Source organism: Oreochromis aureus, linkage group 23 (genome assembly GCF_013358895.1).
Source record: "Oreochromis aureus strain Israel breed Guangdong linkage group 23, ZZ_aureus, whole genome shotgun sequence".
NCBI classification, from domain to species: domain Eukaryota; kingdom Metazoa; phylum Chordata; class Actinopteri; order Cichliformes; family Cichlidae; genus Oreochromis; species Oreochromis aureus.
Window position 1 is genome coordinate 27,948,453 of NC_052963.1, and position 25,877 is coordinate 27,974,329.

General features: G+C 39.3%; 1 protein-coding gene across 3 annotated transcripts; it reads right to left on the reverse strand.

The window, feature by feature from the left end:
* Positions 1-6,370: 6,370 nt before the first annotated feature.
* On the reverse strand, positions 6,371-25,877 carry LOC116327379 (hydroperoxide isomerase ALOXE3-like). Of its 3 annotated transcripts, none has more exons than XM_031748960.2 (15): positions 25,708-25,877; positions 22,933-23,086; positions 22,647-22,845; positions 22,389-22,473; positions 19,904-20,026; positions 19,706-19,809; positions 18,986-19,152; positions 18,726-18,869; positions 17,544-17,747; positions 16,205-16,291; positions 15,925-16,094; positions 14,447-14,568; positions 13,025-13,125; positions 7,979-8,149; positions 6,371-7,863 (listed from the first exon to the last, which is right to left on the reverse strand). In XM_031748960.2, the coding sequence occupies exons 2-15, from the start codon at positions 23,077-23,079 to the stop codon at positions 7,684-7,686; spliced, it is 2,004 nt and encodes a 667-aa protein (XP_031604820.2). In that variant the 5' UTR covers positions 23,080-23,086; positions 25,708-25,877; the 3' UTR covers positions 6,371-7,683. The 3 variants fall into 3 exon arrangements, with proteins under 3 accessions (XP_031604820.2, XP_039463066.1, XP_039463067.1); XM_039607132.1 differs by having other exon boundaries at positions 22,933-23,104; XM_039607133.1 differs by lacking the exon at positions 25,708-25,877 and having other exon boundaries at positions 22,937-23,070.

The following is a 25,877-nucleotide window of genomic DNA, read 5'->3' on the forward strand; positions in this document are numbered from 1 at the left end:
CGATTACAAGGCGAACTCCCAACTCTTGAGCCACGATCGCCCCACAGTAAGTAAGCTGTGGGGCGTAAGCTAGTAAGCTATTAAGTAAGCTATTAAGTAAGCTATTAAGACTGAATTGTACACTGTATTCGTGTTTTCCTCCGGAAAAAATAAGTTCCGTTGGAGCAGCCTTTCAACGCCTCTCTCTGTCTCTGGCAAGCAAAGTTGACCCAGACAACAAAGTAAAGCTATTTTTCGGCTACCAGCCCGACACGGAACCCACTGTATTAGCCGAGGTCCCTTTACTACTGTTCGGAGACATGGACCTTCAGTAACAGTAATAAATCACAGCAATAGTACATTCACGTAGTTGTAAACAGCATGATAATATATTAAGTAATCCAAAGTATTCAGAATACGTTACTCTCATTGAGTAATGTAACGGAATACGTTACAGAATACATTTTGGGGCATGTATTCAGTATTCTGTAATGGAATACATTTTAAAAGTAACCTTCCCAACACTGTTTATATCGGTATCCGGGATCTTTTAAATCCGTCAACAGAACATTTGCCTTCAAAGACTGAGAGCTTCAAATTAAATAAAACAGTGGACTTTAAATTATTTTAAAACACAGTGTAATTTGAATTCTGTCAATCCAATTATTTACAGCTGCTGTCAGTGAAATGCATAAAGGATGTCAGACTAGAGCATTTCCACAAACCTGTGCCCTCTCTGATGTAGTGCACCTCATTGTCAGTGATCCAATGGTAGACGGGAAAGTGGTAGGTGTGTCCCTCAGGGGATTTCACTTCTACCTTAGCAGGATGCCAAGAGTCTTAAAAAAACCTGTTCTGTTTCTGTAACTCTACCAGCACCAGCTTTCCAAGGGATTTGGGGCAGAATATACTTAAGTGTGACTCCTGCAGTAATGACAGAAAAACCTCAGCTTTAGGTGCTTATGATAAGAACTTAGTTGTTACTTTACAACAATTAGAGTACAGTTACTATGAAAATGGGAAAAATGAAAGTGTATGTTTCAGTTTCACAGTATTTAATGTGCTAAATCAATATTTAATCTTATTTAGCCAAGGTTGAGGATACATGAAACAAAATTAAAAACGCATGTGGATTTCAAGACCTACTGTTTCTTTGAGAGATGGTATCCACTTCCTTGGGATTTGCGTTCGTGGGCTCCCGTCTGAACCAACCAGTTTAATGTAGACATCCTCAAACGTAGAGGATTCTACGTTTTAATGATTTGCAGCAGCTGCCCTGCCATGTACATCATGAGGTGCTTTGCGTGGTTCTCCAGTATACCTGCACAAAAACAAAACAAACAAAATGAGAATCCCCTAAAGTTCACATGATTAGGAGATGAGCTGGCTGTCAGTGTGTCAGCTGACAGTGGAGTTACGATTTCAGTTTTGGCTCTAATTATTGATTTACAATTGTATTATTATAACTGGGCCGATCCTAACAACACAAAGGTCATAATTTCAGCCAGACCATTTCATGATTTAGTGAAAAGATTTTTGTTGTTGTTTTATTTTGCTGAAATAGAGGTTCCTGTAAAAGTCAAAAAGCCTTGATGCAATAAACAAATTTATGTGATTCTTTTATGCATTTAAAATTTAAAACGGGTCAGTGCCGACCCTAACACAAGAGGAAGGGTAAATGCAGTACAATGTAAAACTGTAGCTCTTTCTCTGTCCACTAGGTGGAGATGTGGGCTCAATTTCATCACCCACTGTGTTAAAAACAAATGATGGTCAGCCTGATTTTACTTTGGTGAGAGACAGGTTTGTTTGAGTGTGTTTCAGAAACAGTTTTGATGTTAAACCTTATTTGGAGTGTACAAAGAAAAAGGGAGAAGCAGTGAGTGGGAGGAAATGCCTCTTCGTTGTCATCAGGGGAGAAAGATGCTGAAATAGAAGGGCAAGAGCAGCTGAAGACCCTGTTGTTGGTTCTCAAAGGAAAACCACAGGTACAGTGGGCTCACCACATCTAGACAAATGGAAAATGGCAAAAGAGGTCACTTCAGAGAGGAGAAAGCTGTTTTAGCCTATGTGATGTCTGTTGGAGCGATGACAAGTATCAGAAAGCTGTAATATTTTAAACTATCAGTCATGCAAAGTTACTCTAGTAGAGTTCAAGAACAAAAATATGAAGGTGAAAGTGTGAAGTAATGTAACACATGAAGCCAGTGACTGTTGGGGTGGTAAAACTATACTAAATTATACATCAACAACATTCAGATCGAGGTTCAGCAAAAATGATAGAATAAGGCGCCAGATGATAGATGGAGGTTGTGGTGCACAATTTTTTTTGTATTACTATGACTACTGCACAACTGAAAAGCAGTGGACTTTTTTTTGCATGAATTGGCCATAAGAAGCGTGGATCCATGTGGATTATTAGGACACCCCAATCTGAATAACTGATGCTGAGCCGATTATCTCCTCCTTCATGCCTCACTCAAAACCAGGCTCCCAGTGTGCCTTTACAGGAGAGGTTTCTAGGTATCTTGTGATTATTATCAAAGAGGTTTTTCAACTTGTTACAAACAAAAACATTTCCACGTTGCTAAGATAGTGCTCGAAATCAATTCAAGCTATGTTCGTTTTCCAGACTGTTTATAAACATTGGAGTGAAAACTGGTTCTTTGAATACAAATTTTGAAATGGTGTCAGTCCCACATGGATCTGCTGCTGTCAAAAGTGATATGATCTTTCTCCATGATCAGCATAACATTTGCAGATGAAATGAAAGGAAATTCCCTTATTATTTATTTTTTTGCCTAATCACACAGACACATTACACTTTGCAAATGACTTTAAATAATTTATAATTCAATTTGAAATTTCGACAGAAGGTTGTAGCTAAGTTACAGCTTAACTGGTTCTTAGCTACTGCTATAGAAAGCAATAATTAATTGCTTTTTCATTGTCCTATTAAATGATTTATTGTTGGCTAAGCATACCAGGTAGAACACATCTACTAAATTGATAAGGAATCCTTCATTATTATTGGTTAATATTGATAATACATTTGTTTGTGTTCCTGCAGCTGAAGCAGCAACAAGCAAAATATAATCTAATCGCTTTTCCTACTGATTCTGAGTATCACTGGTTGTTGGCCAAGATGTTTGTAAGAGGTGCAAATTTCAACCTGTTTCAACTCAGTGCTCAGCTGTTATGCATTCAGCTTTAACAGCTTTAACAGCTTCATTTCCATTATTGTTTTTATTACAGCATGACCTTGGTGGTGCTACTACCTTAAAGCTTTCCCTAAGTACTGAAAAGAGGACAGCAAGCGAAAGAAACTTGAAAAAAGGTATTTTTTAAAATTAAATTTTGGTTTTATTATTACTGTTGTTACTATTATTTTATTATGCTGAGCATTAGTTCAAGTTTAATTTAACTTCAAATTTTGTTTCTCTTGAACATGATCTGGTTGTTTGTTTGTTTTTTAAATCTCAGACTGAGTAATTTTGCTGTGGCTGAGTGAAAGAGCAACTAGAAGGTGGATCTTCAAAATCCTGTACGTGAGTGCTGATGAGAAGAAAGCATTGATACCTCAAACCAAAGTTCTTTTTGGGCTGATTATGTGTTTGTTTATTAAATATTTTTTTTTGTATTATCCTGATGTATCATATCACGTTGTTTAAGCATTACACATACTGTATGCTTTATAGTTTTGTTGCTCTTTTTTGATTAACCTCAGATGTGAGGTTTTTATACTTTCTTAAACTCTGAATTCACAAAGCGATTCAGTCCAGCACATTTTTTCCCCTCAGAGTGATGTTTACAATAAATAAAGTCCCAGACTGAGAATCAGTTTTAAGCCTAGTAAGCAAGCAAGCAAGATAAAAAGATTTGTTGTCAATGTAATGATGCATGAACACACGTTATGTACGCCACAAAATGGCCTCCTTACAAGAATGTGTTAAGTTCTAATAGTGACCAGAAGGAAACCACCACACACACTGAAAATGGGTTAACACAAGATTTATTTTTCCTCTAAAGCAGACTAGTGGCTGAAGACAAACTTCTGGACTGCAATCAAAGGCCCAAAGCTGCCATGGTTAGAAATGTTAGACTGGCTACACACAGGAAAAAGTGGTAACTCACAAGAAAAAGCAGCCAAACACATGTCAATCTTGCATTTTCCTGAGAAAGGCTTTCCATCCACCTTATCAGTGCTTCTGTTATTAGGGAGTAGGTTTCCACACCAGATCCTGGGACTTCAACTGTCAAACTCTTCTTCTCCAAGTCTTTACCAACTTCCTCTCATTGGTTACTTTCTAATTCCAGAGTAGGCTATTCCTCCGTGAACTCAGCACACCGAGCATCTCCACTCCAGTCATTTTATCACAGCAAATCCACAGGAATCCTGATTTAAACGAGTCCTCCCTCCAGTGTCATTTGATTATTTTAAAAGCAAAAACTTCCAGGCTAGGTTAAAAATAATTTCGTTTAAAATGTGCACTTTTCATACTGGAGTCTCATGTCAGCTGGCTTCCCTGCTGCAACAGTGTACTCCAAATAGCTGGCAGCTGGACTAGAGTAGAATCTCCACTCCACACCTCACAGCTCACACAAAAACACTAAATCATGCGATTATTAAAATGAAAAATAATGCCAACCCAATGCTTAGTGGGGGGTTTTCTTAATTTTTCCACCATGCCACATTCTGCAACACACACAAATCAAGTGAATCCACCTTAAAGATCCAGATAATAAACCGAGTTGTTCATTAGCTCAGCAACTCTCTGCTGAGGTTTCATTGAAATGAACTACACTGAATTAAAAGTGTGGTTGGGCGGGTTGTGCTCTCTGCTTTGTTTCTTCTCTCTCCTTCTCTGGAGGATGATGTTCGCTGTCAGTAGTTTGAGGTGGTTTGATTGTGTTTTACAACAGCTACAGGTAGGCTGCATGTCTGCACCTTATTGTGGGTTACCCACACTTTGATTTATAGTGTGACCACCTCTTAATTCCAGCTGCTGTGTAGGAAACATCATTATACCTACCAGTTGTGATACAGTGTCCTTTTATTCTTGTGAGTGGCTTTGGAGACTCCAAGCTTTTCAGTTGCAATCATTAAATGTAGACTAATAGGACTATTTCATTTTTAGCACTCTGTCTACAGTGGCAGCCGGTGTTGAGGCCTTCTGGCATTCTGGCCACAATTAAAATTAAGAGTTTATAACCTGCAGCGGCCTTTTCTCAGGTCTGCTGTCTTGCCTGCATTGTCCTGTCTGGAAAAGAGCAGCTAGGGGTGGGACTTTTTTCCCAGAGCTTTCCTGGGGCCTGGGTTCTGGTTGCCATTTTCTATTATGGAGTGATTGTTGTGCCAGAGCTATCGCGGGTGAAACTGGTGCTACACAGTTCAGGTGGCAGCCTAATGACTTTACAGAAGCTGAGAAATATTAAAATATACAAAGGGAGATGAAAAGAGAAACAAAAAGCTTCTTCTCTTGCTATATCAGCGCTTATGTGGTGGTATTCTCTGAGTGGCAACACCTATCATTCAGGAGAATATTGTAGTGGCTGTTCAGCTCTCTTGGTTGCTGTGGACGGCCGGCGTCTCCTTTAGTACATTCTGCTACTAACACTCACACACATCCTCTCTCTCTCTGTCTCTAACTCACACACACACACAGCAAAATTGTATATTTGTCTACAGAAAGTATACGGTGCTCCTCTAGGGAAACCAAATATGTCTGGCACAACAAAACATTCAGACCATAATTTTGCCTGTTACAACTGCTGGACAGGACATGTTTAAAACAAAGAAACAAACAAAAAAACTTGTGTGGCCTGTGGATATTTTAGCTTGTGGATATGGCAATACTTTTATTTTTATTGCAGAAAAGGATGAGAGTATGAAGTGCAGACTGCTCCAGGACAGAAACAACTGCAGTATACTGTTAACAGAACTTTGGCTTCTCGCCTCCACTTGCTAATGCTAAGTTAGCCAAGAACCCAGAATGATATTTAAGCCGAGTAGCCGCTGACCCCAGACCAGCACTGTGAGAAAGTGAACCGTCATTTGGGGTGAAGCCGCTGCTGAACTTTAACATTTCAAAAACTGATGGCTGCAGCCTCTGCTTCTACCAGTTCTTGGGTCACATGGTGGAGAGTCTCAGATTTAAAACCCGTGGGAGTTCCCCCCCCCAAAGAGGAACAAAAGGACCCCCTGATGGTTTGAAAGAGGAGTAAAGGAAGCCATTTATGTCCATTGTGAGCGACCATCTTTGAACAGAGGTGGTGGTTTACGACACCAACTGTCTGCCATCTATAATCCAGTTTTGAGATCCCTTCCCAGACACTTTAACGCCCACTCACACCCTGGGCCAACTGACCTCAGGAAATCACATGATAGGGTGGGGCCAGGTTTCACAATGAGCTCACCCGAAACCCTGGATTGTGACCTACGCCCGTTATTATAGGGATTTGTGTTGGTGTGTGGGGCTGGAGCCTCAGGTTTATATTGTCAAATAGTAATTATGAGACAGTGTGGTTCAGGTTTTTATTTTTTAGCAATATGAAAGTAACGTAACAGGTAGTATAATGAATGTCTTTCTCCTGGGTGTAATTAAGTGCATTACTTTTAAGAAAAGTGTTTTGTGTAAGAACTTTTTTACTTTACTTCACTGAGTAATGACCCAACACTGATCACAACAAAGAGGGAAATACCTCCAACATGCACAAACATTCGACCACACAGAATGTAATTAATTTGCATGAATGTAAGTATTTCTTTGATATTCTGCTTAGTGGTGGTGGTGAGTCTCAAAGTGGAGTCAGTTAGAATCAATAAGGAATCCAATCGATAAATGATGGAATCAGAATCGCTAAATTCTTATTAATTTCGTCCTTACTGCTAGTATTTACTAATATCTTAGCACTCCACGCCTTCATCTAAACATGACAAAAGCCATGAATCTGCAATAAAACAAGGATTTTGACTGGGTCAGTGTTTATATTCCATCTTTTACATACGGAAAACAGTTCAGAAAGAGATCAAACTATCATCATTTATGTCAGGCAAGCTTAAAAACCAGTTGATATAAACAGGGCCTAAGTATAGTTCACACAGAAAAATAACACAGTAAGCTCCTTCTTCACCCTTTAAATCATGTATTCACAGGCAGAAATTTCTAAGAATTTAAATGAAACATCATAAAATTATGCATTCATGTCTCTTTTAAAATGATATAGCTATTAATTTTCCTATTTCAAAGTAGTTACACTTTTTATGGATTCATGCAATACACTGCAATAAGACAAAAATATTGATTATATAAAGCTTGTATTGAAACAAAATTGAGAATCAAAAACCAGAGAAGTGCAAAGGAGAACTTATTTCTTCAAGCCCTTCTCACCCTAGCAGCTTTCTATCTATGTATTTACCTTTTCATTATTCAAGAGAGAAACAGCTTTAAAATTATGATTAAAAAAATAGAAATACTTCTAAATCAGAAACACTCTTTCCACTGATATATTTTCTAATTACAAAACATAAAACCTGAAACATAAAACCTGGCCATTGTATTAACTGAAACTCAGAAGAATATTTTAGAAATTGCTGGTAAACTAAAGTTAAATCAATAGAATGCATTACGGGCAGACCTCAAACTTTACTTTCTTTTCTGTTTTTGTTACTGAACTAAAGGAAGAGAAGCTGCCTTCTAATATTCAAATTGACACACTGTTTTCAATCACCTCAGGGTCCAAGTATGTGTATGGCAGGTCCAACCCTGAGTTTCTGGCTTTGATCTCTGCACTCAGCCTTTTGAGCTCTACTTGGAAATCCTTTATTTTTTGGCAGGGAACCTCCTCACTGAAATGCTCCTCTGGGTACTGGCCAAGAAAGATCTGATGAGATAGATATGAGATCACTGGCATGTTTTGCTTCTTCCACTCATAATGCATAGTAGTATGACTTTTGATTTTGACATTTTGATGTACATTACATAACTTGAACACTTACAGAGTCAGAGGACTGCTTGCTGAGTAGCCACATGACGGCCATGCCATGAACTGTTGTTTGAATATCGGGGAATGTATCTAGCATGCTTTTTTCACTTGCTTTCCCCTTTTTAGTTGGTGGGGGAAGCTGCAACGTGACAGGACTATTGGGCATCCAGGCACCAAAGTCGTACTGCATTGAAGAAGTAAAGGAAAGGTCATTAATAGGCTCTGAAGCACATAGCAGTGTGACATTGGTGTTTGGTCAGGCCTGGAGAGTCATGGGGTTTAATACACATTAAGATCTAACTTGATTAAAGACAAACATGAAGGAAAAGAGTGCATCCTTAAACTGCTGACCCAAAAACTAGAAATATTTGATGAAGAAATCTTTAAGAGCTTGAATGAAGGTGACTGGACTAGAAAGATTGCATTGTAGGTAGCCGACACCACCCCTGTTTAATGGTCATTAAGTGGACATTGATGGCTTCTTTCACTCCTCTTTCAGACCATCTCTGTCTTCTCTGTCCAATATGTGAATACCATCAGCCCTAACCCTTTTGATCTCTACAGCCACTTCATAAACACATGGCACAACATAGAAGAGTCACGTCGACGGGCAAGACTCAGCTGTTCCTCTGCATCTGAACAACAAAGGTCACTCTTTTGAGGATGCCAGTGTTCACATTTTGGACAGAGAAGACAGATGAGGAATGAAAGAAGCCATCTTTGTCCACTGTGGATGATCATCTTTGAACAGAGGCGGTGGTTTACGACACCAACTGTCTGCCATCTATAATCCAATTTTGAGATCCCTTCCCAGACACCTTAACCCTTTAAAACCAGTCAGAGCGGGCACGCTCTGTTTTGCGTAACTATTTTGAAATCCCTGTAGAACTGGAAACACGTAAGATACCGCAATAATTTTTTTTGCATATGAAACCGGAGGAGTTGTACTTACATCTTATGCCATCAGCTTGTCCTATGTTACGATTTCCTTCCACATATAGCTTTGCAAAAATTGCATAAAAAGCACTTGCAGCAACAAAAACATAATATTCAAGAAACACGCTTTGCTGATCCGATCAGCTGTTCGTAACACTTCCTACGTTGGAATAGACGTCAGCGCAACTATCGTATGTCCGCCATTACCTGCCCGAAACTGGAAGTGACATTATTTTCGTGAAAAATGTTTTTTTTTTTAACTTTCAGGGCCTTATAAGTCTACACTGGTGTTTTTAAAAGTTATGTTTGACCTTATGCTTTTCTGTATAGTTCCTGGGATGCTTAGAACTCAAATTGCACTGCTGGAAATAGTTTATTTTGATGTACATGCTGTTTTTTTTGTTGCAAATTTGCATTTTGATATTTATTTTCGTTTTTCCTGCAGTATACAAAAGTTGATCTCAAAACTAAAACTATGAAGAAACTCAAAATAAATTTCCTGTTTTTGGAAACTATTTTGTGCAATTTTTTTGTATTTACAGTTTTGAGGGATAAACTTCTGGGCTATAACAGTTGTATTGATGTATAGCAACTTGAAAAGCTCCCAAAAATGACACTACAGCAGGGCTCTAGACTAACTTTTTGCCACCGTTGCACTTGTGTGCCTTTTTTTCTTAGGCGCACCAGCACAAAAGTTAGGCGCACCCAAATCTTTCAACGGCATTGCTTAACACCGCAGTTTTACATGTGCACTTTTTTGGGGGAAAATTGCTGTCCATACAGACAATATTGATTTGTAAATCATTAACTAACAATGTTTTGCTTGTGCTTAAAGTGCGTTGGCACTCTTTGGCAATATTGTAGACAATATTAAACTTAATCATCACATCGGCCTCCTCTGACGACCTGTTTGCTGCTGCCTGTTGCTGAAAGGCAGTGGGGAGAGGGGACACTTGGGCAGTGCATTTATCACGACATATAATGTGTTTTCTGGATACACTGTGCTTTTTCAGCGTTCAGAGATTGTCAGAGCACTGGCTATGAATTTCAGAGGGATCAGGCCTTAACTTAACAAAAAATGTAACAATTGTTCTTTTCATCTTTTCTTATTACCCACAGCTACATCCACTTCTGCTGGGCCTAGCCTACTCACTAGGGCTGGGTATCATCACTGATTTCTATAATCCATTCGATTCTGATTCACAAGCTCCCGATTCGATTCAATTAAGCCTCAGACAGTCAGAAATATTATAATTCTGATCATTTATCAGTACTGATACACATGAGACTTCAACAGAATTGTGAACATCACAGCAGATGCCTTTGTGTCAAAGTAACTGAGAATAAAACAGAAAAACATGAAGGAGATCTTCCTGGCCTGGCTTTTTATAGCAGATAACCTTAAAAATATTCTGCAACTTTGTTGCAAAAGTTTAAATTTCTTCAGTATTGAACAGCAGAAATTAGGCTTTCTTGTCCGAGGTCATTTAAATAAAAAAAAAGAAAGACAGCGGCCGACAGCGCTGTAAACAACGGTAGACTGGTGGGTAATAAGCGAATGAATAATGCCGAAAACAGAGATTTAAGATGGGAAACTGTTCTTGAAGTACACAGAGGGAGAGAGAGAGCTGTGCATGAAGTGTGTGTGTTTCAGCCCCGACGGCATGTCAGTGTACGGGCCGTCGGGTGAGAAAGCCGAGAAAGAGAACGCTGATTCAGATGCGTCGGGTCCGCTCTGTGTTTACGTCTTTGTGCAGAATCAGTCTTCCTGCTCTCATTTGCTGTTTGGTGGTTGTTGAAATAGTTTTGTGAGCTTTAACCTGAGATTCTGGCGTTTCTGCCAAAATACATTTATATTTAAAAGTCGATTCAGGATTTAATGAATCCATATCGCTTTATTCAAGCTACTCACCTCTCTCTATCCACCTGCACTTTCAACTGGACCACGGCCAATCAGAGAGGTCCCGCCCTTGACTATCTCTGATTGGTTTAGACCACTATAGGGGCATAATGTGTGTCTGCTGTTGACCACACAGAGACTCAGAGTTGCGGAGTCTTTTTTCTTTTCTTTGCCCGAACAGTTGCTCGCACCGGTGCGACTTAAGACTTTTTTTAGTCGCACCATTGAAAAATTTGGTTGCATTTGCAACCAAATTGGTTGCACTCTAGAGCCCTGCACTACAGCATGTAAAAATATAAGCATAAGCTCTGGCAGACTTGGTTCTATGGTAGGTCTTAAAGGGTTAGTGCCCACTCACATCCTGGGCCATTTGACCTAAGGCTATGTCCACACTAATGCGTTTTCAAACGAAAAAACTCATCGTTTTCTCTCCGTTTTGGCCTCCCGTCCACACTGAGACGCCGTTTTCGCTCAAGGAAAACGCAGCGTTTTGAAAACACTCTCAAAAACACATATATTTGAAAACGGTGCTTTCCCGTGGCAGTGTGGACAGCAAAAACGATGACGCATGTTAGCCATATGATGCAGTCATGTGACCACTTCAACCAAGATCGTGGAGGGCATTATACAGCAGTTGTTTTGTTTGCTCTCAATTACAGAGGTGGAGTTGTTGCTGCGAGTAACACAAAAGTACAAAGTTGCAAAAGCGAGTGAGAATTAAAGAATTTGAAGAAAAGCTATCTGGAGCATGTACAAACTGATATTAATCTTTAATAGCGCTGTCAAAATTGAGAGCAATCAAAACAACTGCTGTATAATGCCCTCCGCTATCTTTGTTCAACTGGTCACATGACTGCATCACATGACTAAAATGTGTCATCGTTTTAGAAAGTCTGCGTTTTCCAGCGTCCACATTGCAATGGGACAGCTCCGTTTTGAAATGTATGCGTTTTCAAGAGCGTTTCCAAAATGCTGCGTTTTTCCTTGAGGAAAACACCGTCTCAGTGTGGACGGGAGGCCAAAATGGAGAGAAAACGATGAGTTTTTTCGTTTGAAAACGCATTAGTGTGGAGATAGCCTTAGACTGGTTCTTATGTAGCACTTGCAAAGCACATTTTCCTATGTCTCCATAAGTGCTTTCTAACATTCACACTCCACTGGATGCATCATAGAGTTACTTAGGGTTAGCATCTTGCCCAAGGATATGTGGTATACAAACTCGAACTCGACAGGGTTTGAACCACCAAAATTCCAACTAGTAGGTAACCTGCTCTACCACCTGAGCTTCAGCCATCACGTGAAAAGCAAGATGGACCTCAGATCATCAGTCAAGCCAGACTCTAAAATTAATATTCTCTTAGCACTTAAGTATACTTACCTTTTATAAATTATCCTGCCACTAACAAAGGAACCATTGTTAACTGAAGTGTTTTCCCCAAATTGAGAGAAAAGTATTCATGGAGTTGGCAATAATTTTTTAGCTAACTAAACAAAACTCCTTTGCCTTAGCAATTTAAATGTCTTGAATAACGCTATATCATCCAGGTAAGTAAATCCCAAAAGGTTGATTCTGTTCATCTGGATGTAGCATTTTCAGTGGAAGAAACATTTAGTCACTCATCCTAGTGACTTCTTCAGTCTCAGCTGACTGCAGGTTTCCCCAACCTTTGCGCAATTACTGACACTAGCACAACTGAAAGGGATGTGAGGTCAGTTCCTTGATCATGAATATGCAAACTGTCATGACCATTGATCAAGGGCAACTTTTCATAGCCCACTGATCAAAGACCATTGATCAATGGCCATGAGCACTATTTACTGAGAGTTGGGGAATGGCTCCAATCACAGCATTGTAAGATGGTGAAAGATGTACCCTTAGGCCTCCTTCTCGATTCAGAGATGGTTTTTCCCTTCTTGTGTAAATGGCCTCCTTGACTCCCCGTTCAAACCAGTGTTCCTTCTTGTCCAGGATGTGTTCAGGTAGCTGAGACTGAAGTCACTTGGATGAGTGACGAAACATTTCTCCACTGAAAACTTTACGTCCAGATGAACAGAATCAACCTTTTGGGGCTTAGCAATTGAAATTTGTAAAGTGATTGTAGTTTATTTCTGATATATTGTAAGGTAGTTAATCTTATCACTTTAAAATCTTGAAGATTCTTGCATGGCCTTAAACTATTAAAACCTAAATAAATGAAATTAAATGATGTTAGAAGGTTTCACCTGCCCAGAGTTGACAGCTGAGTGCTGGGCAGAGCAAGTGAAGATCACCATGGTGACAAACTTGATCATCTCATCCACAGTGGTGAATTTCTGTGGAATTCCTGATGATTAGAACAAAAAGAAATGCCATTACTTTAATACACTGGGGAAACTAAAGCAAAGTTGTATCATTACAATATTGTAGGTGCACATAAAGTTCTATTATCATAATAAAGTCTCGCATCATGCTTTGGTCAGTGTATATAATATATAGGTAGTCCAAATATGCCAAAAACTTTAAACTGCTCTAAATGCTCAGATTCACACTTTTTTTTAGCCAAAGGATGAGGTAAGGTGTCCAATAGTAGGGATCACTACTAAACTTACCAACTATAATCACCTGTTTCTTTTTTGAATGCTAAAGTGGGAGTAGCACAAAGGTAATCCACAGGCAGTCACAGACTGCCCATCTACCTGCATCTACCTGTTGTTTTCAGGGAAGTAGGGTACTCCTGATTTTGCTGTTGTTGATCTTTTAGCCAGTGGAAGAGACAAGTGAAGTTATGACATACGAAGTGCTGAAGTGGATCAAAATGTTAAAAACAAACATTTCCACCATAGCCGGTGTCTGTATTGTTCATTCTATATTTTTAGTCTTTGATTTTTCTTCTACATCTCTCTGCTGTCTCCCCCTTCTGTTGCCCAGCCCCTTGTCAACCAATCAGAATTTGACCATGGCCGTTCATGCTCAGCAAACTGCTTATGGGATTTTGGTCGACTGCATGGGAGCTTATTTGCAGTGGTTTCTAAACTGAAACATGTATGCAGACAGACACATTTGTGGGACCGTAAATCACGTTGTGTTTTCACCCAAATTCTGCTCAAGGGCAAGGTCATCTTCTTGTCATTTTTACAGGCAGTTTTTCACATTCACTGAAATCTGTACTGCTAAAACTTCTAGTTTGGACTGTGATGTTCAGAAAATGAATGCATTCTTGCACCGCTTTACCATTGAAACATAAATGCCATCATTAAGTTTAGTTATGGTGTAAAAATGTAAGATAGTTTAGAGCTGGTCAAAAACTTGGGAAAGTATAATGTCCTAGTGGTCAATAATAGTTGGTGAACGAGAACAAGTTGTCCTAAATTGATTTACAGGATTTTATTTCTCATTACTTTATGCATTATAGCCAGTGAATGACAGAAAAAAGCTCATAATTTTGCTTCTGTACTTTGATGTTATTTTTTTGGTACGTATTACAATAACCTGTGAATTCGAATAGATCATGGACCAAACGACCTACTATGTTGTTAATGTTCTATTTATTAGTCTTGGATCTATATGATATTTGAACTGTAAATCAGGCATTTAAACTCTAGTAGAGTTAAAATCTAAAATCATAGAGCTTTAAATGAGCAGAGTAAGTCCAAAATAAAGCTCACCTGTGCTTGCTTGTGAAAGGAATCCATGTTCATAAATGTCATGAATCCAGTTCTGCAGTTCAGAGTCTTTCTGGACTTCAGCATCAGTCTTGTAGTAGGAGGTGAGAATTTCTTTCACAAACCTTTGAAAAATAGAGCCATAAGCAATGAAGCACAATCCCAATTTAAATACAGATTTCTTAAACACACTAGACCATAAAATTTGTTAATTTGTATAAAATGTGGTATTTTTTCCCCAACCTTTGGATCTATTTTATATGAACACTTTTCTTTTTTACATAGTAAGGGATGACAGGAAAGGAGGCAGGGTATGAATCTTTTAAGGTTGTTTGATTTAATTGTCATCTATTTTGGAGCAGTTGTTTTGGTTCTGCCACAGGCCTGACAAACAGCCTGGCTATTCAGTGCATACGTTTATCAAACTCCCTTACCTCTAGAAGGATAGAAAGAAATTTGTTTTCTAAGTATAACTTCAATAACCATACCTGCTCATCTATCTTCTTCTTGATTTAAAAAATGTAATAAAAAGTGTATCAGAATCTCCTGAGGGATTTTTTTAATGCATGCAAGTGAACCCATTCTCAACCACATTTCCACAACAAATAGGTTTGAGTTCTGTTTTTTCTTTTTTTCCAAAATGTTGCTGTACATCCAGTTACACAACCACAAATAAAAAACACAAAGGGGGATTGAGTCTATCTGAATGCAGTCCCAAATGGACAGCCTGGACTAGGAATAATGTGAGAGACAATTCTGGGGACTGGCCTATTAGCAAAGGAGAACCTCTCTGGAGGCTGAGAAGGAGACCAGCTAAGGTGGGGAAGCCACACTAGAGGCTTGCAATAATGGACACAGTCCTTCTGGATGGCCTCAAGACAAGAGACCAGAAGAGAAGATGGAACCCCTCCTGTGGCTTGACAGGGGGCTAGTGACGGTCAAGGAGACTGGACTCCTCCAGAGGTTTGGCAAAGGCTAGTTGCAGAGGCTTCACAGGTGGTCTAAAAGCCACTCAGTGGGTGCAGTGGGGCAGTTTATCATGGTGGCCAGCAACAACAAGGCAGCAACAAGGCGACTCGACTCTACTCTGTCTTGGCCATTTTCCTTCGCAAATAAGTACAGTGTGTGTGTGTGGGTGTTTAAGCAATGTGGCAGAAGCTCCCATTATGTAATATGTATTCGACACAAACAAAACCATGGAGGATGTCAAGGCGATGGTATACTGCCGCTCTGACTTTTCTTTTTGCCAGACTGAGGAAACCACGGTGTTGGGTTTTGTGTTGCCATTCCCCTCATTTCCAGGTTTCAAATATGGCAGTTTGGATTTTTGCAGTCTACTGATGTCACATTTTTAGATCAACTCAGCTTGCTTGGAACGCCAGCCGAGTAGGTACTAAAAAAGTATCTGGTATTACCACCTAAAGGAAAACCCTAAAAATCAAGTTGACCTGAGTAAGTACTCAGAGGGAGAGTCAGAGAACCTGAAGATGATTTCCCAAAGCTTCAATCCATCATCCCTGTAGTAGAAGTTTGGTACATCTTTCAGCCCACGTTCTGCAATATCATCTGGGATACAGAGGGAGCTGTAGGTCAGGGAGGATAACGATTTCTGCAGGATTGTGATTACACCCTTTCCACCAGAAGCTGCAAACTAGAGAACAGATACAACAAATACAAGTGAGAAGCAAATACTGTACACAATACTAAAAAAGAAAATGTTGTGTAGGTTTTGGTCTGTTCAATGTGTTGGTCTTTTCGTACCCGAGTCAAAACTCCCGTCTGAGATATTAGAAGTTGCCGAGCTAAGACGTTGATCTGAAGTGTGTAGCGAGTGTGAGGCATCAGAAGCTGGCAGAAAGGGGGAAATTTATTAGTAAGAAGATTACTTTTTCCTTGCTTATTTGATGATTTCCATTCATGCAGTCATGTGAAAAAGAATGTTTAAACAGGTTTCTATGCAGTCTTGTGAAATTCTTACTATACTTATTGGCGACCGTCAAGCCTTTGAGTCGCCGAGCAGCTGAATAGGGGAATAATGTTGACGCGCCCGCTGATCAAACGTAAATCAAAGTTCCAGATTAAAAACTTCTTTATTTGTTATCAATCCTTAAAATCCGTAGAAAAGCAGTGACAAAAGCATTCTAAAATGGGCGGTCAGCAAAAGTCGACTTCCCCCATCACCCACTCATTCACAAATTCCCTCGCGACCTGAACAGGTGATATAGCAATCACTATTACTATTACCGACACCACGTGACCCAAAGCTACGCCTATCCACAACAATACTGTTACCTCTTAATAAGAATTAAGAGGGCCAGTGGCAGCCAGTTGCTGCTGATGAAATGCACAAAGCCAAGAGCTACACCTCAGACTACCGGTGTCAGGGTCCCTCTGTCTAGGATTCAAGGTTTTGAGAGATGTTTTTGAGTTTTGTTTAAGCCTTGTATTTTGGATTATCTTTGCTTTAGGATTCTGTATTGGTTTCTGGTCTCAGTATAGTTGCAATTCTTTTTAGTTCAGTCCTTTGTTACAGATCTGTGTTTCCTGTTTGTTTTCTCTGGCCTTCTCAGTTTTGTTATCCAGGTTTTAGTTTTGTTTATATTCAATCTCATATTTCTGTTATAGTGCCTCCCGTGTTCCCTGTGCATTCTTGTGAAGTCACTCTAGTCTCAGTGTTTGTTTACCTTTCTGTTTTTGTTTCAAGTCTGTGTTTCTGTTCGTGCATTCTGTTTTTTCCCATTTTACTTTGGTGGTCTTTTGTCTCTGGTGCCGAGTTCCTGATTTTTTTTCTCAGCTTGCGTTATTTTTATAATGTTCTTTGGACAAATGAGATCAAAGTAAAGATGTCTGATGACAATGCACAGCACCACATTTGACAAAATGTGGTGCTGTGCATTGTCAGCACAAACACCTTGTACTAACTGTTAAACAGAGTGATGGAGAAGTGATGGAGAAGTGATGAGCCAGAGGAACTGGACACTACATTAGTGCTGCTGCATTGACTTTCCGCTCTTTTCCTTTTTGAGAAATTGACTGCCACTAGTTTGTGCTATACTCGACTCCAAGGCAGAGCAGACTTAGACTGTTTAGCCTCAGTTACCTTGTACAGTGGATGCACCATGGGCAGGTTACGCAGCAGTGAGACTGTAAAAACCTCAGCCAGCAGGTGTGTGCGTAGCAGGTGAACACTGACTTCATAGAAGTTGAAATTTGCACTTCTCACAAAGATTTTGGCCAACAACCAGTCATACTCAGAATCAGTAGGAAGGAAGATTGGGTTGTCCTTTGCTGGTTTCTGCTTTAGCTGAAGAAGAAGGAAGAAATATGCTTTTAATTCATTGCATTTGATCTATTATCCTCATTATTTGATGAATAACCATAACCATAACAAAAAAAAGCTGATGCTCATCCTCCGTCCTCACCGTGCTATTGTTTATATTTTCCTAACCATAGGTCTATAGGTAGCCACCACGTAGCAAACCATTGTATGCCAGCTAGCCCAATTTCAATAATGCTACACACATTGCTGCTGTTTAGTTTCCTGCCGTGTGTTCTGCTTCTTTTTAGAAATCCATTTGTCTTCTTTTTTTGCTTTGCCTTTTATGTTTTTTGCATCTTAAGAAGAAAGTGTGCCCTCTTGATGCATGCTAAATCATTCAGGTCTGAGAAAACATTTCATCACTCATCCAAGTGACTTCTTCAGTCTCAGCTGACTGCAGGTTTCCCCAACCTTATAAACAATACATTTGCACAATGACTGAAACTAGCACCACTGACTAACAATGGTTTGTGAGGTCAGTTTCTTGGTTATGGGCGATCGTGGCTCAAGAGTTGGGAGTTCGCCTTGTAATTGGAAGGTTGCCAGTTTGAGCCCCGGCTTGGACAGTCTCGGTCATTGTGTCCTTGGGCAAGACACTTCACCCGTTGCCTACTGGTGGTGGTCAGAGGGCCCGGTGGCGCCAGTGTCTGGCAGCCTCGCCTCTGTCAGTGCGCCCCAGGGTGGCTGTGGCTACAATGTAGCTTGCCATCACCAGTGTGTGAATGTGTGTGCGAATGGGTGAATGACTGGACGTGTAAAGTGCTTTGGGGTCCTTAGGGACTAGTAAAGTGCTATACAAATACAGGCCATTTACCATTATTAATATGCAAAGTGTTGTGACCATTGAATTACAGGATGATTACTGTTCTGGGACTTGGGGGATTGAATCACAGCACTGTAAGATGATGAAAGATGCACCCTTTAACTTTGTCAAGCATTAGTATTATTGAGTGCTGACCTCACCTGAATAGCAATTGGCATCAGCTTATTATCAGAGGTTTTCTGAAGCAGAATAAGAGGAGCCATCAGATACTGCTTCTTTCTGCTGATGGTGTTTGGTTGCACTCCATCCAAAAGCTTGTAGTCACACAGGAAGATGTTGCCCTTCTGTTTGGAATTCCAGAAAGCATTACTGATGATTTGATGCCAGGCATGCAGTTTGGATATTACAGTTAGGAAGCGAATGTACCAGTAAGATCAAGAGAAGAGAATTAAACAGTTACCATCATTTCATCTGCCAGACTTCCCCCACCATGGAGAGAGACCATGTCACCGGTGACAGGAAAGTTTTTTGGGAGTGCTTTACAGCATCGGATCAACATGGGGTTGACACCATTGAGAAACTGGTAGCCAAATAAAGAGTCTTCCTTCCAATGTTTATGAACAAAGTCTGGAAAAATAATAGTTTTTACTTGATTTTGGAATACAGGAATCACCACCTAAAGAGTCTTGATGCATGCTATATCATCCAGGTAAGTAAATCCCAAAAGGTTGATTCTGTTCATCTGGACGTAGAGAAACGTTTAACCACTCATCAAAGTAACTTCTTCAGCCTCAGCTGACTGCAGGTTTCCCCAACTTTATAAACAGTACATTGATGAAGGCTACACAAATAAGGAATTCAAAACTAATATTTTAACAGTGGAGCAATCTAGGTTTGTACCCAGAACTCATTTTAAACTGAACTGTGAACAGGAAGTCAAAAAATACAACAAGAACTAATGCTCAGATTTACTGGTATGATAAACTGAAAAAGACTAAAAATGATCAAAAAGTTCAAACACTAGAATAATAAACAGGAAACTGACATACATTGACTAAGAATCCAAAAATCAACACAAGAAACAGACTAGAAACCATTCTTGTTTTTAAGTGTAGTTGAATATATAACATCGTGCAGTATGAGCAATGTTTGAGTGAATGAACTTCTGATAATTTGTTACCTGTTACTTGAGTTCGATGAGCGCATAAAAGATGACTAATATCATCTATGTGAGTCCACTTTTTCTTTAACTCAGCCATTTCAATCAGTTCCAACTCTACCAGTCTAGAAAAGAAAAACATAACTTATTATGATGCTTGTGATTTCATTAGATGTGTAGAGATAAAAAGAGATGTGTAACAGGACATGAATACTTCACCCTGTGACTGCAGTGTATTTCATCTCTGCTGTCTTGGTGAAGGAAAACTGGACATCATAGGGCAGAGACTGAATGCTGTCTGCCTTAATGCACTGGGGTATCCCCTGTGCATATACATCCCAGCTGGCCACGATAGAGATAACAGAGTGGTGAGTGGAGAGCCTAATTACCAATGTATCTGCAGTCTCAATATAGATATATATATAAACCTAACCAAGGGCGTAGATTTGGCATGGATGGAAGGGACATGTCCCCACCAATATTCAGCGATTATTGAAATGTCCCCACCAATAATTTGATCAAACAAACCCGATAGAAAGAAAAAAAAAAATCTGTCAACGTCTCATTCACCCAGCACCAACTCACCAAGAGTTAAATTACGTTCTGTACTGGAGTCCTACCTCATGTGACAAATATGGCCAATGTGATTGGCTGTGCCTTTCGGGGAGCTCTGTTTAGTTTTAGCAGCGGCAAGCCTGCGCTGCGAGGACCTGCAAGGAGGAGAGGAGGATGGCAGCACAAAGGAAGAACCTGGATATAAGAAAGCATTTTTCAAAGAAATCTGTAAGTCACTTAAAGCCAAGTTCACTCATAAAATGTGTCCGTCATAATAACGTTACAGGGTATGCTATGCTTTGGCCCACATCAGTCTAAAATTGTATGTAACCATGAATAACATGTTTCGGAAACTAACTGCACAACAGGCAGCACTATTAGTTATCTCAGTCTCAGAGTAGCATTTCTAATTTTGATTGAAACTGTCAGAGAAAACGGCAGCCTCGAGCAAGCCAGGATATTAGTTTACAGAGGCTGTTAAAATTATATGTCTAACGTTAAAATGTTGGTGACACAATAATTTCATCCTAATGGCACTGACATATTCATAGGGTTAATTTTTGAGACAAAATATCATGAGGTAGTCATGATTTTGCAAATATTCCACCTTGTAGTGCAGTTTGCACAAATTGTTTTAAAAATGCACTCACCCTACAAACATTACTGATGAGCCAAGATCTGCACAAAGTGACAGAAACACTGAAGCAGCTACACATTTTATTGTTATTGTCATGTATGTCCTATTTGTCAGGCGACAGAAGAACCAACACAAAGCTCAGAGAGCAATGGTGATGCAAGATCACAGGTGAAATTGGATGATGACTTGATGGTTCATGACTGTATTTGAAGCACATGTGTGACTGCGTATATGTGGAATGTCAGGCTGTTATTTATCAGGTGACAGAGGCAGCTCTGCCATGTTGTAGCTCAGACAGAGGTGAAGAGGCAAGGTCACAGGTGACTGACTGATGATTTGGTGCTATAGATTAACTAGTATTTATTATCATGACAATTGTTAGGCTGCTGATGTAAACTGATTCATTAGTGTATATCTGACAAAGAATCCGAATTGACATGTCTCACTTTTTATATGGCACGAATCAATGTGTTATTTTATCAGGTGGCAATATGTCCTAGTGCAGTCAGAGGGGAGGAGCCAGGGCCAAAGGTGAGGCACATCAAGCACATAATAATAATTTTAATCTGAGGATAAAATGCATGTACTGAGGCTGAAAGAAGCTTCAGTGCTCTCAGAAGACTAAAAACATGACTAAGGTCAACAATGACTCAAATGAGATTAAACAATGCTGCTGTATGCCATGTCCACCAGGAGACACTGGACAGTATAGATGTAAAACAAATATGCCAGCAGTTTATCTCAGTTAACGAGAGTAGAAGGCATGTGTTTGGCTCCTTCACATAGTGGACATTGAGGTGTTGTGTGGGGCACCAGTAGTCCATGTCTGTTGCTGTAACAGTAGTTCATGTTTAGAATAAAAAATCCCAGCTCACTGATCTGATCGGGGCAATAGTGCCTAAAATGTTGCATAATTTTGCTGAGAGATCTTTTACTTTGTGGTAATCTTATGGACAAAAACCAGCAGGTCATTCAGTGTTCCCTTAGTGCTAATGTATCAGAGATGTTGGTGTATTATAACTGAACTAATGTTGTTAAGTCCTTAAAGTCATATTCTTTTATTGTCATGACTCTATTTTTATTTTTGTATGATACCTGATTTATATGGAATATGGCTCAAATAAACTAAAGTCTTAAATACTTAAGTAATTTAACATTATATAATTCACATATAAAACTATGAATTGTAATTTTAAATGGTTTAAAAGCATGTAGAATAGCACACGTAGGCAAGTATATTTATCCTTCTTTTATCAAGAAGCAAAGACAAAAAGGGGAAAAAAAAGAAACAGGGCAGAGTTCGATGGTTGAATCATCCGTCCCCACCAACGCCAAAACCAAATCTACGCCCTTGAACCTAACACACTTAAATTTTACATGATTTTTTTTATAAATCCTGGTGGATTTTGTTTGCTGTTTATTTGTTTCCATATTTCATTAATATACACCAAATTTTGATTTCAGGCAACTTAATGTTAAGATGCAAAATGTAAAAATACTCTAATTTCTTACCGAAAGACTTTCTGTCGCTGCTTAAGTTCCTGCTGCCGACTGTGCCCACCAACATGACTGTTGCTGTCATCAAAGATTCTGAGAGCTTCATAAAAGATTTGAAAAAGATAAAAATAGTACATTAAGGTCTTTTAAAATACAGTATCATTACAGTTTTGCTTGATCCTCTTTATTGCCTCTTTATTGGTTATCTTTTTGGGTTTGATATCTTCTGTTGTCATTAAAATGTAAAGATGAGACAAGCACATTTCCACAAACCTGTCCCCTCTCTGAAGCAATAGACCTCACTGTCAGTAATCCAGTGGTAGATGGGGAAGTGGTAGGTTTTGTTTTTAGGGGATTTCACTTCCACCTTGGCAGGATACCAAGAGTCTTTGAGAATCCTTTTCTGTTTGTCTAACTTTATCATCACCAGCTTTCCAAGGAATTTTGGGCAGGACACAATAAAATGAGATACCTGAAAAAAAAAGAAAAAAACTTCAAATGATCCACATCACATGTAGTTTTAAATAGTTTTAAATATGCAGATGTGTTTCAGACTCACTTGCCCTTTCAAGAAAGATGGTTTCCAGCTTGTGAGATCAATGCGTTTGCTCTCTCCATCTGTCCCGACCAGTGTAATGTAGACACTATTGAAAGTGGAGGCCAAGGCCAGATTGCCAGTGAACACGGTCACTTCATAGTTAATCATGTTCACCCTTCAAAGTAGAAAAATCCTGATGAAGAGAGAATGTTAATAACCATCCTCAGCAAACAAACAAGACCAAACAAAACAATTTACATTTAAATTAGTACTTTATTCGATGATAGGTTGCAGTCCAGATTGAAATAGTTTCATAAATCATCTGCCTTATCTCAGCAAATGAGACCAAGAACATCCTCTGAAGAACTGTTGATATGAAAAAAGTCACTGGTAATATCTTTAATATCTTTATGTTTTGTAGGACTGCTCAGTAAGGTGCATCAGTCATTGCTAATCACAAAAGTATGAACAGGCAGAACCTGCAACAACTATGCACGAGTTAGAAGGGAATTATTTTCTAGGACTGTTTTATTAAATTAGAATGAATTATACATTTTATCCTTGTGTCTTTTCTCTCCTTCTTCCCCTCATCTCTCAACTGGTTGCTGCAGCTGGCTGCTCCTTCCTGAGTCCTGTTAGAGGTCCCTTTCATTTAAGTTAGTTTTTACTCCCTTCACCTGTACGTCCATCTGTATTTTGAAATATTGATGTTCCAGAAGGAGTTTGATGAGTAAAAATCCTGAAAAATGATTAAATCTTATTCATTTTATTCTGTAAAATCCAAATGGCTGACTTCCTCTTCTTATTGAGTTCATTATATGGCTCCAAGAGACTTTTCTGAACAACTTGGGATGTTCAATATGGTAACTGCACTTGTTAATGTAGCTGAACAACAGTGAAAGTCTTAATTAATTGACATTTCTTACAGTAAGTGGTGCTATTGAGCCATTTTATCTCATCCAAACCTGAGACAGATTTCAATTTGAACCGTCTCTGCCATGTTGTAGCTCAGACAGAGGTGAAGAGGCAAGGTCACAGGTGACTGACTGATGATTTGGTGCTATAGATTAACTAGTATTTATTATCATCATCCCAGTATCCTCGGCTGAGGCTGAAAGAAGCTTCAGTGCTCTCAGAAGACTAAAAAGATGGCTAAGGTCAACAATGACTCAAATGAGATTAAACAATGCTGCTGTATGCCATGTCCACCAGGACACACTGGACAGTATAGATGTAAAACCAATATGCCAGCAGTTTATCTCTTTAACGAGAGGAGAAGGCATGTGTTTGGCTCCTTCACATAGTGGACATTGAATTGTTGTGTGGGGCACCAGTAGTCCATGTCTGTTGCTGTAACAGTAGTTCATGTTTAGAATAAAAAATCCCAGCTCACTGAGTTGATCGGGGCAATAGTGCCTAAAATGTTGCATAATTTTGCTGAGAGATCTTTTACTTTGTGGTAATCTTATGGACAAAAACCAGCAGGTCATTCAGTGTTCCCTTAGTGCTAATGTATCAGAGATGTTGGTGTACTATAACTGAAGTAATGTTGTTAAGTCCTTAAAGTCATATTCTTTTATTGTCATGACTCTATTTGAAGCTGTTTTTATTTTTGTATGATACCTGATTTATATGGAATATGGCTGAAGTAAACTAAAGTCTAAAATACTTAGTCATTTGTTTAATAGTAATTTAACATTATATAATTCACATATAAAACTATGAATTGTAATTTTAAATGGTTTAAAAGCATGTAGAATAGCATATGTAGGCAAGTATATTTCTCCTTCTTTTTTTTTTTTTTTTATCAAGAAGCAAAGACAAAAGGGAAAGAAAAAAAAAAAAGAAACGGGGCAGGGTTCGGTGGTTGAATCATCCGTCCCCACCAATGCCAAAACCAAGTGCCCTTGATTTGAACTGCTTCTTTAATGATGTGATAAGGCCATGGTGCGGCAAGGTCAGATTCATAGACTCATTCTTAATAGGTGAAGTCAGTGCAGTTAGATAAGTGGTGTGTGCAGGAGTCCAAGCCGCCACTGAGGTGTTTCTTTTTCTTTTTTAAAGAATATTCTTGTTTATTGCATTTTGTTATAATTATCTTATCTCACTATCTTAATTGGCCTCTTAGACTAACATCGAGTGCAGATAAGATGTCTGCTTTAGTTGTGGGGCTGACACTCTTGACATCAGTAACGGTGCGTAAGCAGGATAACAATGGCAAACAAAAACAGCTGCATAGTTCAAGTGTGGCGCTGGTATGATCAGTTCTGTCACTTATACTATTGTCATTTAGCGATAGAACAGCGGACTCAGATTATTACCAGTTTATATCGAAAGCTTACGAAAAGCAAGTTTTTGTTCTGTATGATCGGGTTTAAATAGTCTGACTCACAGAAATAACATATTGAGACATTTATATTTGACCAGCTGCGCAGAAAACATCGCTGAATCGACAAAACTCGGTCATCTTATCGTTAGACACCGTCAAGGTTAGTTCACAAAGGTCGTTCACAAACGCATACATTTGATCAATGCTAATGATATTTTGTTGTCATTGGGAACAGAAAGAGAAATCGTTCAGAAATGTTTAAAAACTTGCATCACACAGAGCCTTATTCAGTATGTGTACAAAAATGTGCGCACTCAACATGACTGTTATATTCATGTGGCGTATCCCCGGGACTGTTTTGTTCTTTCCACGTTTGATCCGTTATTCTAAATCAGCAGCCTCCTGCACTCTACCTGCAATCTGCACACTGCCGTGCCTCCACTTCTCTGTGAAGGAAACCAGCTTACCTGGAGGGGAAGCGGAGAAAGTTGCGAGGATTTCAGAGAGACGTCTGCACAGCCAAAGCGAAAACGCGCAAGAAAGTCCGACAGAAGAAATCCTGGGTGATTACTTTTATAGTGTCCGAATAGGTCACACGAGGAGGAGGGGCAGTGGCGGTCCTAGCCTGTTTGGCGCC

Coding starts and splice junctions, on each gene's coding strand:
- LOC116327379 (XM_031748960.2), bottom strand. CDS start 23,079: ATGATTAACTATGAAGTGACCGTGTTCACTGGCAATCTGGCCTTGGCC. Junction 19,153..19,705: donor TCATCGAACTCAAGTAACAG/GTAACAAATTAT, acceptor TTATTTTTCCAG/ACTTTGTTCATAAACATTGG. Junction 8,150..13,024: donor CAGCTGTCAACTCTGGGCAG/GTGAAACCTTCT, acceptor TCTTCAATGCAG/TACGACTTTGGTGCCTGGAT.